The sequence below is a fragment of the Mastigoproctus giganteus genome, chromosome 2, assembly GCF_048544385.1.
Source record: "Mastigoproctus giganteus isolate SK-2022 chromosome 2, ASM4854438v1, whole genome shotgun sequence".
Taxonomy (NCBI): domain Eukaryota; kingdom Metazoa; phylum Arthropoda; class Arachnida; order Uropygi; family Thelyphonidae; genus Mastigoproctus; species Mastigoproctus giganteus.
Window position 1 is genome coordinate 39,621,756 of NC_143576.1, and position 12,914 is coordinate 39,634,669.

Consider the following 12,914-nt stretch of genomic DNA (forward strand, 5'->3'; position numbering starts at 1 on the left):
GGGGTGATTATCCCTTATTTTTTAACTGTAATTCTTTTAACACTGATGACTTCTTGTTCCTGAAGTTCAATTTGGATTTCCTCTTTGGGCACATTTAGAAGGTCCCACTCTGTAATGATACCTTTTGAGGTATTTAATGTCCAGTGAATTCCTGGGTATTGGAGTCAGTTCGCTCCATTTCGCCCTGGAAGAGAAAGCTTTTCCCCTGTTTGGGGATATCGTTACTGGTATTCCTGCAAAGGTTGTCATTTATAACAATCATTCGGAGTGTTTAGCATTGGCTGTTTCTACTAAAATATCCCTGATTTTAGTCTTTTAATGTTTTTTTGGTGGGCCAACATAACTCTCAAGAGTATTTTGTATGAGAAAGGGTGACAAATGGCCTACAGCTTTCTCAGTGTTTGAATGTATAATAATATATGTTGGGGAAATTAAAGCTTTAGCATCAGTTTTTAACCTCTTTGTGGAAACAGAGTCATTTCTATCGCCTTTTCTAGTTGCTTTAGAAGTATCTCCGAAAAAACTAGATTCCTCATATCTTGGATCAGTTCTATTCGGGTCCATTGAACCAGTGAATTCCTGGGTATTGGAGTCAGTTCGCTCCATTTCGCCCTGGAAGAGAAAGCTTTTCCCCTCCAGGTTACCAGCCCTGCCACGTGGAGGCAGGAGCAGTGCCACCCTGTGACCAAGCACTAGGAGGTTAGTAATTAATATATAAATAAGAAAAGAAAAGGAAAAGAGAAGGTTACTTTCCTTCTTGATCTAGTAAACTTTCTTTCTTTACTATATATTATATAATTGTGTGTTAATGAAAACTTTAAATAAGGAAACGATTTCTATTTCAAGAAAGAGAGATAATTCAGAGCCAAGTCAATTGATGACAGAATCGCTTGGCACCTGAGACCCACCAAGGAGGAAGAGAAGAATGATGATATCCAGCTCAGGATTCGGACGGAGTAGGCCAAAACAAGTCAAAAATGCAGATTTTCTATCATAAACAGAGAGTTGGCCATTTATTTATAACAGATTTCTCCATTACACTTAATGAAGCTTAAACAAAAATCACTTATAACAGAAGCTGGGCTATTCCAGTAAAATAAATATAAAATTACCTCATAACATTCTCTTGAAATTTCAGCAACAGCACAGCAAAGTGTTCGTAAACCTACAAATTAAAATTTTACTAAATTTAGGCAATGATTATATATTTTATATATTGGACAAGTTAATAACAATCTGGAACGGACAGAAGATAAAATCTTTCCCAACTAGAAGTTTAACTCATACAAAAATACCTGATGAAAAATTATGAAGAAACATAATAATTTCAAAATTTCTACTAAATTTTACTTCAAAGCTTTCATTTAATGTATGCTTTCACAAGATAATGGGGACACTTGAACTTATCTGCAATAAGGCCTCTGAGGTTGGGATAATCCATACTACCAATTTTAAACACACCACCAACCGTTTATGACTGATTGAATAAAATAAAATAAAATAAAATGATAGAAAAGACTGTAAAATAATATTTACAAAAAACTTTTAATAATTTACAAAAAACTAAACTATAACAAAAGTAAAATAAGTAAATAAGTTAAAATGCATTAAAATATAAATATAAAAGCGATAAAAAGACGATAAAAAACACTAGAGCTTTCGGAGGTGTCTTCCTCCTTCCTCAGTAATAGTGAGACTTAAATGACACATCCTTAAATACCAGGTTCACGGCACACGTGGATGACCAGGCGCATACTCAGCATCCCTTTCACTTGTACCAGAACCGGAAGTGGTCTGGACCCGTGGAAAATTAAAACGTTTGTCTCTTGTCAAAACCACCGCCTCAAAAAGGGGGTGAAGCCTAACTCCCCTGTCTCTATTTATACTATTGTTACCAGAGGACCCAATCCACAGACTTTCCAGCCACTTTCGGTCCCAGAATCTATGTGCCCGGTCAAGGATGACAGCGTTGTCGGGGGAGATCTGGTGTTGTTTTTCCCAATAGTGCTCGGCAATGGCGGATTTATTGAGCTCTGCGGTCCGTATCGCTCGTGAATGTTCTCCCAGACGGTCCTTGAGACGCCGTCCTGTCTCCCCCACGCAACATTCCCCACAATCCGGGCATGTGATCTCATACACGACCCCACTACTAGAATCCCTAGTAATGGGGTCTTTGACCTGTGACACTACTGTGTGCAACCTCCGGCCCGGAAGCTGCACACAGCGTGTCTGAAAGTCGCGAAGCATTCTCGCAATGCGATCTGACAGGCCCGGATAGTAGGGAACATACACTGTGGTAAGCGGTACAGGCGGAACAACCCGATTGGGCTCTTCCTCTCTGTTGTATTCATCAATGACCCTCTGGGGGTAACCACACCTCATAAGATCCGTCATGATTTGCCTAATTTCCTTCTCCCCCTCCTCAGGGGTACTGCAATGCGTTCTCACCCTACCCAAAAGTGCTCTGGCCACACTATTTTTATGTTGGACAGTCTGTGCCGTCCTATAATGTGTGTACTGGCCCCTACACATTGGTTTCCTATAAACCTTAGTTCTAAGTCTGGGGCCTTCCCTATATACCATTATGTCCAGAAATGGGAGGGTACCATCTATTTCTACCTCCGAGGTAAATTTTATGAAGGGGGAGAAACCATTGAGAAACGAGACCACATCTTCCTCTCTCCCCTTCTTTACAATAGTAAACGTGTCATCAACATATCGTTTCCACTTCCGCATAGGGAACTCCAATCTTGCGAAAACCCTATTCTCAAATTCCTCCATAGCCAGATTTGCAACAATGGCGCTGATTGGAGAACCCATGGCTGTACCGTGAACCTGTTTATACATCACTCCTTGGAAAACCAAGGTTGTACTAGAAAGACATAATTCAACAGCACCACATATATCTTCTATGTTTAGGTGGGATCTGGCACTCAAAGTATTATCCTTTTGTAAAAAAAAAAAAACAACACCAGATCTCCCCCGACAACGCTGTCATCCTTGACCGGGCACATAGATTCTGGGACCGAAAGTGGCTGGAAAGTCTGTGGATTGGGTCCTCTGGTAACAATAGTATAAATAGAGACAGGGGAGTTAGGCTTCACCCCCTTTTTGAGGCGGTGGTTTTGACAAGAGACAAACGTTTTAATTTTCCACGGGTCCAGACCACTTCCGGTTCTGGTACAAGTGAAAGGGATGCTGAGTATGTGCCTGGTCATCCACGTATGCCGTGAACCTGGTATTTAAGGATGTGTCATTTAAGTCTCACTATTACTGAGGAAGGAGGAAGACACCTCCGAAAGCTCTAGTGTTTTTTATCGTCTTTTTATCGCTTTTATATTTATATTTTAATGCATTTTAACTTATTTACTTATTTTACTTTTGTTATAGTTTAGTTTTTTGTAAATTATTAAAAGTTTTTTGTAAATATTATTTTACAGTCTTTTCTATCATTTTATTTTATTTTATTTTATTCAATCAGTCATAAACGGTTGGTGGTGTGTTTAAAATTGGTAGCACTTGAACTTAGACAAGATGGGGTTTTTTTTTTTGGTTGTTTTTATCTAGATGCTTTAAACTACATTAAACTAAAAAATAAATTTATACAGAACCAGGTTCAAGTGTATCTTGGTTAAAATAAAGTACTGGTTACTAAAAAGACCATATTAATAAAAAAAAAATAAATGAAAAAAACTCTAAGTATAAAAAGACTGTTTTATTTAAAGTTACAGTACAATACTAGTTATCTGTGGTAATTCAGAAAACCTGGAGTCAAAATGACTGCAATGCACGATTCATTCAAATTATATTTTCTTTGAATTATCATCATTCACGTAAATAAAAGAGGAAATTACACATAAGTACATAAAAATAATATACACTACTCAGTCTAAACATTATAACCAAAATTATAACCCCAATGTTTTAGCAATTAGTGTTCCTCTCTGCCTGGTGGCACACGTCACAGTGAGAACAAGTAAATTAGTGTCTTATAATGGGAGATTTTAATTTCCCAGATATTGACTGGAATTTGTGGGTTGGTCACTCACACATTAGCAAGGCTTTTGTGGATTTATTGGATGACTGTTTTCTATATCAGCATGTTTGGGAGGCAACTAGAGGGAGTAATACTCTCGATCTGATTATCAGTAGTGATTCTTCATGCATCAAGGATCTGCAGATAAAGGAACCACTAGGTGGCAGTGATCACCGTGTGCTGAAGTGGGATTTACTCAAAGAGGTAACTACCATCAGGGGTAAAGGGAAGGGTTTTTGCTTTCGTAAAGGTGACTAGGGTGGTCTGAGACAGTATTTAAATTCTATACGGTGGAACCAACTGATGATGTTACTAACAGCAAATTCAAAATGGGAAGCATTCAAATAATTAATTTTGGAAGCTACTAGGCTTTTCATACCAACAAAGAAATATTGTTCAAGATAATTCTTTCTGACATATATTTAGGCCTAAATGGATATCACATGAACTAATTAGACATGTGACAGAGAAGAAAAATGCATGGGATACATATAAATTAACATGTGACACAGAAGCCTATGATAATATAAGTTGGCCTGTAACCAAGTTACAAAGGAGGTTAGGCAGGCGATGGCAGATTACAAGAAATCTTTGGCAGAGGATGCAAAAAAAAACAGCAAAGAGTTCTTTACTTATGTAAACTCTAGAAGGAAGGAGATGAATCAGACTGGTCCACTTGATATCGATGGGTCAACTGTTGATGATCCTGCTCAGGTAGCTAACAAACTGAATGAATATTTTGCATCGACATTCACACATGAGGAGTTATTCAGTGAGGGGAATGCCAGAGGTGTATTCAACTCTGGCAGTAAGCTAGAGAATCTTGTAATAACTGAGAGTAAAGCGGAGGAGAAATTGTTGAAGATAAATACAAGAAAAGCACCTGGGGTTGATGGAATCTATCAAGTTATATTAAAGGAGGCAGCAAAAGAAGTAAGCAAACCCTTAGCCATAATTATGAGAGCTTCCCTGGACTCAGGGGAGGTACCCATGGACAGGAGATGTGCAAATGTGACCCCAATCCACAAAGAAGGATCAAAGGGAGACAGAGGTAATTACAGACCTGTTAGTTTAACTTCTGTATCAAGGAAATTAATGGAGGCACTGGTTAAAGAAGCACTACAGGATCATCTATACAAGACTTCAGTTATAGCTCAGACATAGCAATTTGATTTGATTGGATACTATGATGTAGTCACAAATGATATTGATGATGGTATATCAGGCTTAATGTCCAAGTTTGCAGACGATACCGAAGGTTGGCAGGGTTGTTAATGACACTAATGTCAGTACACTGCTGCAATGGGATCTAGAAAAATTGAGCAGATGGGCTGAGAGGTGGCAAATGAAGTTTAACATTGACAAATGTAAAGTACTACATATGGGAAGCAGGAATCCCAAAGTAACGTATCAACTCTGTGGTACCACAGTGGTAGAGAATGAAAAGGACCTGGGGGTAATTGTGCAGGCAGATATGAAGTTTTCTGAGCAGTGCAGACAGTCTGCAAGAGTAGCTCACGGTGTCTTGTCAATGATATACAGGAATTTTTCTAGCAGGGATAAGGAGGTGATTATCCCTTTGTATAAGGCAATGGTCAGGCCACACCTTGAGTACTGTATACAGGTCTGGAGGCCTCATTTTAAGAAGGATGTAGAGCTGTTGGAACGAGTACAGAGCGGGGCAACAAGATTAGTAAAGGGAATAAAGGGTTGCTCTTACGAAGAAAGGCTTAAGTTTTGCAAATTACAGTGTCTGGAGACTAGGCACCTGCGAGGTGATCTGATTGAGGTGTATAAAGCCTTGAATGGTTAGAGCATGGTCAATGCTGATGGGATTCTTCCTCTTGCTCAGAATAATAGCCTGAGAGGGCATAAATTCAAATTGAGGAAAGATGGTTGTAGGATAAATGTGTGGAAGTTGGTTGATTGGCCAGCGGAAATCAGCGGATTGGTCAGATGGAAATCAGCCAGCGGGTGGTTGATTTCTGGAACAAACTTCGATCTGTCGTTGTAGTTGATAGCTTAAATAGATTCAAGGCAGAACTTGACAAACATTTGGAGCAAGTGGATGGGTGAAATAAGGGTTTTTTTTTTTGGCTGATGCTATATAAGCTTGCTTTCTTGCATCATGTGCCTTTGCTAATGCTAATGCTAAAAGTAAATATGATAGTGCAAGTTCTGGCATGCAGTCCATATGAAGTACTTGATCAATATGGGCAAGGGACGTGATCTGACTGACTTCCAAAGAGGGATGATTGTGTGATAACAGTTGATTGGTGGTAGTATTATGGAAACTGAAAATCTTGTGGGCTATTCATAGAGTACTGTACTTTAGTTAATGTGTTCCAATGGTGGATGGATAGCATACAGAGCAGCAGACATAAGGAAAAAATCATGGATGCCCACAACTCATTGATGATCATGGTGAATGTAGGCTGCTGTTTTGACTCGTGTGTGTGCCAACAGATGAAAAATGGCAAAATGGTTGACCATGGACTTTAACTGGGGAATGACCAGCAGTGTTAGACCACAATCCAAAAAACCCTCCTTTGTATGAGCATCTGGAGTAGGTGTCCGGTCAAAGTAACAATCCTTACAGCCTTGCCATTGCCACAACACCTAAAGTCTTTGAATAGCATAACTGGACCATTAATGACAAGAAAAAAATACCTAGTCATGTCTCCTGTTATGCCATATTGGTGGTAGATGGAGGGTATGACAACAAACTGCAAATAGAAATATCACTTCAATGTCCTAGTCCAACAGCAACAGGCAGGTGGCAGCAGTGTCTTGGTATGGAAATGTTTTCCTGGGCCCACATACCACTAGTGGTTTTCAAGTGCAGTTACGATGGCCAAATGCAGCCACCAAACAATTTTCATAAATATCAATTTTTTTTTTTTATTTATCAATTTCAACATTAAAAAAATTTTATTTATATACAATAAAATATCATATGGACTTTTAGATTCAACGATATGAGACATGATTGTTCATCCGGAGTACCAGTGTTTTAATAAATGTACTAGATTTATTTTAAATACCAACAAAGATTTGCCGATATTTGTTGGCTCTTCTTTTTCTACGCTGCAAAGGATGCCGACACACAGCTTTAAGCTGAAAGATACATAGCTCTAAAATTGACTACATAAAAGTTGTATTTAAATTTTATTAGTTTGAATAGAAATTGTGGATGTAATAATTTCATTCCCTTCAATTTATTAAGACAGTACTTTTCAACGTTTTACAAGAAATTGTGAATGTAAGATATCAGCAATGCAATGTTAATAGTAGTTGCACTGCTGATATCTTACTATTAACTATTCTTACTATTCTTAGAAGTATGCAACTACTATTAACGTTGCATACTTCTAAGAAAAGTTATTTTTTGTGAGGTTCATTCTTTGTTATGTGTGGCATTTATCTTAAATTATTCCCTAAGTTATATTACCTGTGTTTTCTTTCCCTCTCATTTTCACTGGGTGTATATTTCAACAAAAAGTGAATACTTCCAAGCTGCTAAAGTGAATGCAGTTTTTGTAGTAATTTTTCTTGTTTGTGATGGTGTTGCTTCATTAATGTAAGTTGTATTTATTTATTTTATTATATTCCTTGTTAATATCTTTAGTATGGATATAAGAAAAATTTCTGGTAAGAAAAGATGAAATTTTGGAAATTGCATTGAGCACAAGTACTGAAAGTGATACAAGTATTTCCCAGCCAGTATCAAAACGAAGCCGAAATTTTCAAGAAGGAAAAAGAACAATTTTAATCAAGGGTGGGAAGAAATGTATTATATGTAATTATATTAAATGAAAATAAAAACTATGATGTAGCCAAGGCCAATTGTACAGTTTGTAGAATTACTACTCATCAAAATAAATGTTACAATATCCAGAGTCATTACAATGCTCATGAGGTGGAAGTTGAGAAAAATTGGCCAACTCCACATTTACACCACAAACTTACTGAAACTTTTAAAATGGATATAGCTTCTCAAAGGGAACAAATGACTTTCCTCATAAGAAATGAAAAATTTTATTCAGGATCTTTGAAAGTGAGGTTTTTGATAAGAAAATATCACAAACCTTTTACTGAAGGTGAATTTTTGAAATCAGTTGTTTTGGCCGTAGAGCCTGGAAACGAAACATGGCTCCCAATGCTGATTCAATTAGATGACAAATTAAGGAATTAGGTGCGTTTATAGGCAAAGAAGTAAGTGAATCGATAAATAAGAGTCTTTATTATAGTTTATGCTTAGATGAAAGTAACAAAAACTAGTCAAATCCTTGATATGTGAGAGATACTTTGACACTGATAAAACTAAATTTATTGAAAAGTTATTACGTCTCACTTTGTGAAAAGAACGTCCTAATGAAGTGAACATTTATAATGCAATTAAAGAAGATTTAAAAATACTTAATATGTCCACAAATTCTTTATGTGCTGTAACTGCTGATGATGCAACAGTAATGAAAAGTGAAAGAAACGGTGTACTAAGTTTGTAAAGATGGTCCCAATGAAATTTTTCACTTACTTTGTATTATTCATCAAAAGATTCTCATCAGCAAAACTGTAATTAAGTGCATAGATCATGTGGAATTGACAATTCAAAGAGTTCTAAATGCAGTTATTACAAAAGTAGTGTGTTTCTTTTATTTTAGTACCTTTTAGTGTTATAATTTTAGTGTGTGTTACTTTAAATAATTTTAGTGCATTATGCGACAATAATGATGAAAAGAATAATGTATTACTTAATTATAATTGCACAAGATGGTTAAGTTTTGATGCTAGTGTTCAGCATGTTTGTGAACAACATGAAAATGTTTAAAGTGCTTTGGTATATAATCATAAAGATTTAGTGGAAAAATTGCAAAACAATGTTGTGCATGGCTTAATATAATTTTTAAAAGACTTTTCACCAAGGTGGAGTTCCAGAAATAAGAAACTACAAGCAAGTACCTTGACAATTATTACCACAAACAAATATTAAACAAAGTACCTCAAACAAATATTAAAAATAAAATTATTGATTGTTTGAAATCTTTAAACACTGAACTGAATGCAAGATTTCAAGAACTTGGTTTCTTTAAATCTATTTCTTTCGCAACATTTCCTTTTCAAGAAATGCATATGGAAATTTTTGAATTATTACACAATGGACTATCCTCATTTAATACTACTATTTCAATATTTAGCTGGCCAAATGTAATATTTTCCTTAATGGAAATTCATAATGATAATAGATTGAAAATGGTTTTCAATCTATCATTATGAAAAACTGAACAATAGTATCAATTTAAATGGATTTATATAACAATTCAAGAGAATATAAAGAATTAGCTACAGTAACTCTACTTCTTAGATCTACTTCTTAAATATCTCTACTATCGATATTTCCACGTCAGAGGGAGAAGAAATCAAATTGAGTCAAAAACATATTCTCTGTCTTAAATACTGAGACTTGTGGAGCAATCAGGAATGGGACATGATATTGCCAAGCGGAATGTCTTTCTGTATGCACAATGTAAAGAGTGTGAGGAAATCAGGTGCCAACTCAGCGTTGATAGGGGCCTATATGAGAGCTTGAAAAACAGAGTAGATGCTCTCGAATGATTTAAATCGAGGGACCCATCAAGCTCTCAGCTGCCAACATCAACGCTAGAGCTGCACTTTTTTTTTTTTTTTTTTTTTTATGTAAACCCCAAACACGAGAGGTATTGGAACCTATAGTACTTAGTACCATGCTTGGGTTGGAGGTTGAGAAGACAAAAGAAGACACTGGATTTGAACTTCTGTAGACTGTAATTTTCAGGAAATACGTATGAAGGAAAGTTGTTCCAGAAAATGACAGTTGAATGAATAAACGAGGAAGACGAAAAGTTGGTTCTGTGAGTTTGAAGTTGGACAGTAAATGGATGTTGGCTGGCGGGGGCACGTGTTCGGACTATTTTGAAAGAGAGAGCAGGAATTATAGAAGCCAATTCAGAAGAACAGTGCCCATGGAAGTATATGTAGAAGAGGCATGCAGCAGAAACAGTACGTCTATGACACAGTAAGTGGAGAGACTCTGTTAAAGATGAATCATTAATTAACCTAACTGCCCTCTTCTGAATGGAATCAAGAAGCCTGAGAGAGGTTTTAGGGGCACCACCCCAGATGTGGGAACAACATTCCATGGTAGGGCGGATTTGCGATTTATACAGAGTGAGCAGCTGTTTGGAAGAAAAGTAACGCCGAGAGCGAAAGAAAAAAATAAGTTTTTTAGATGCAGAGAAAGCAATATTTGTAATGTGCTTGTGCCAAGAGAGTTTAGAAGTCAGGGTAATCCCCAAAAGAGATATATCATTTTGCCTAGAAATCGGAGTGTCACTAAAGATAAGCATAGGAGCAGAAGAATCCTTTTTGCGAGATATAAGACAAAACTGAGTTTTAGAAGGGTTGAAATAAACTAAGTTGTCTTTGCCCCACTGGAGAATTACCTGAAGATCAGCATTTAAGGAATTGGTAGCAGATTTTTAAGAAGTTGAAGCTGATTGAGCAGTTTCTCAAAATGGAAAGTGGAATACAATGTGCTATCATCGGCAAAACTATGGAAAGGATTTCCAGTCAATGGAAGAAGATCATTAATATAAAAGAGGAAAAGAGTGGAGGAAAGAACTGAACCTTGGGGGACACTGGCATTAGTGGAGAAGTTAGAAGACAGAGAGCCATCTACCATCACCCTCAGTGATCGATCAGAGAGAAAACTGGATAACCAATTACTAAAAACAGTTGGCAAACCATATTTGTTGTTATTTGGTTTTTAAGAGCATTAGCAACTAAGGCCATATTGCTCCGGTGCGGTAGTCATTCCCTGACCTTTCCACATGCTCCGTATTTGGTTGTGACGGGCTCGAACCCCGGTCCAATCAAGAAGCGTGTGCTACGCACTGCTGCTCCTTCCCACCTGGCTACGGAGGCGCTGGCAAACCATAAGATGGAAACTTGTTTAGAAGACTTTTATGCTAAACACTATCGAAAACCTTTGAGATGTCTTGTGTTTCACCGAACCTTTCCATTGAATTAGTCCATAAATGGGTAACATAAGCCAGAATATCACCAGTGGATCGACACTGACGGAATCCATACTGGCGATCGTTGATCAGACGGAAGGTTTCTAGGTAGTTTAAGAGTTGGTGGTTAATTGATTTCTCCATTGCTTAGAAAAATTAGAAGTAATTGCAATGGGACGATAATTGGATGGGAGCGATTTGTCACCCTTTTTAGGAACTAGCTGTGGATATGAACAAATTTCCGAACAGAAGGAAAAACACCTTTGGAATAAGAAAGTGAAAAAAGACGGCAATGAATTGGAGTATGTTCAGGAGCCACAAGTGGAGAAATACCATCGGTACCTGGAGCTTTCTTAGCATCAAGATTCGTCAAAATCCTTCTGACATCCTTTTGACGGAAGAACACAGGAGGCATTGAATGGAGCATTTTGGGAATGGTGGGAGGTGTCTTACCAAGATCATTAATACATGAGTTGGAAGAAAAATGGGATGCTAGCAGGTCAGCTTTATCCTTGGCTGAAGTGACAACAGAACTTGAACAACAGAAGCGACAACAACGAACAGGCAACTCCCCAAGGCAGAATGAACTGGAACTAGTGGTTGTTGATGGCTCTATTGTCAGGGAAACAGGAAATATATTGTGCTAAAAGGATAGGTAGAACAGGAACAGGGTATGTCTGCTAGGGGCAAAGGTTGATGATGCTGTACAGCAGATATCATCTTTTAAGAGCACAAAAATATCTTACCTTTTATATATAAAAGGAAAGATATTGTTGCACATATTGGCACTAATGATATTAAGAGTAGGAGACCAGCGGAATTACTTGACAAGTACAGGTCAATGCTGAAAAAAAAAAAAAAAGCCGTGAGTTAGGGTTGAATTTGAAAGTGTCTGCAATTCTGTCCAAACACAATAGGAGGGAGTATATCATGAGAGCCTTGTCGATCGATTCGGACTAAGGTGGGTCGGAAAACTGCAAGCTTGAGGGGGATACATGGACTAATAGATTAACAGTCGCCATGAAAGGGATTCTTGCACTGCTTCTATTGGAATGAGGAGCAGTCTGGAAAACAAGGTGCAGGGGATTTCAGAGACTGCTGGGAGTCATTGCAGAACATGTAAATACATGGAATGTGTTATAGTAGCTAAGAATAGGAACAGGTGCATGTATACTTGCATGTACACCAATGCTAGGAGTTTGGTAAATAAATTTGATGAATTTGAGGTGTTGGTCAAAACATCAAAGCAGATATTGTTGGGATATCAGAGATGTGGTATCACACAGATATAAGGAATGCAGAAATGGAATTTGGGGAGTACAACGTGTACAGGAAGAACAGACAGAATAGGAAGGGAGGAGGAGTTATGCTATTAGTTAAGAAACACAAAATCCCAGGAAGTATAGCCAGCCGACATTAGTGGACAGAGCACTGTTGAGTCAGTTCGGTGTGACATAAGCACTCAGAAATCAAAATTCAGAGTAGGAATGTGTTATAGGCCTAGTGTAAGATAGCTCATCGGTGAATACAGGATATTAGAGCTGGAAAAGGAATTAGAAAAAAATTTGATTTGGAATATCATCGGTTTGGCAGAAACAAGAAGAAGAAATGAATCACTTATAAGTTTATCAAATGGAAATCTGCTTTACACCAATATAAACAGTGAAAGGAGCAAAGGTGGAGTTAGCTGTCCGGTCCATAAAGATATAAAAAAACAACATTTTGGAATTCACAAGTACATCACCAAGGGAGTCAAGAGGTACTACTCAAAGAGGTACAAGCTAAAGGTTATAACGATTTATGCACTAACATCGAGCCACGAT

General features: G+C 37.4%; 1 protein-coding gene across 2 annotated transcripts in view; it reads right to left on the reverse strand.

Moving 5' to 3' along the window:
- ATP8A (ATPase phospholipid transporting 8A1) overlaps window positions 1-12,914 on the reverse strand; it is a 1,160,338-nt gene that overhangs the window by 510,317 nt on the left and 637,107 nt on the right. For both annotated transcript variants that reach the window (XM_090368461.1, XM_090368462.1), the window contains one exon: window positions 1,113-1,165. In XM_090368461.1, the coding sequence (XP_090224587.1) occupies window positions 1,113-1,165 (53 nt within the window). The remainder of the gene's footprint in view (window positions 1-1,112; window positions 1,166-12,914) is intronic.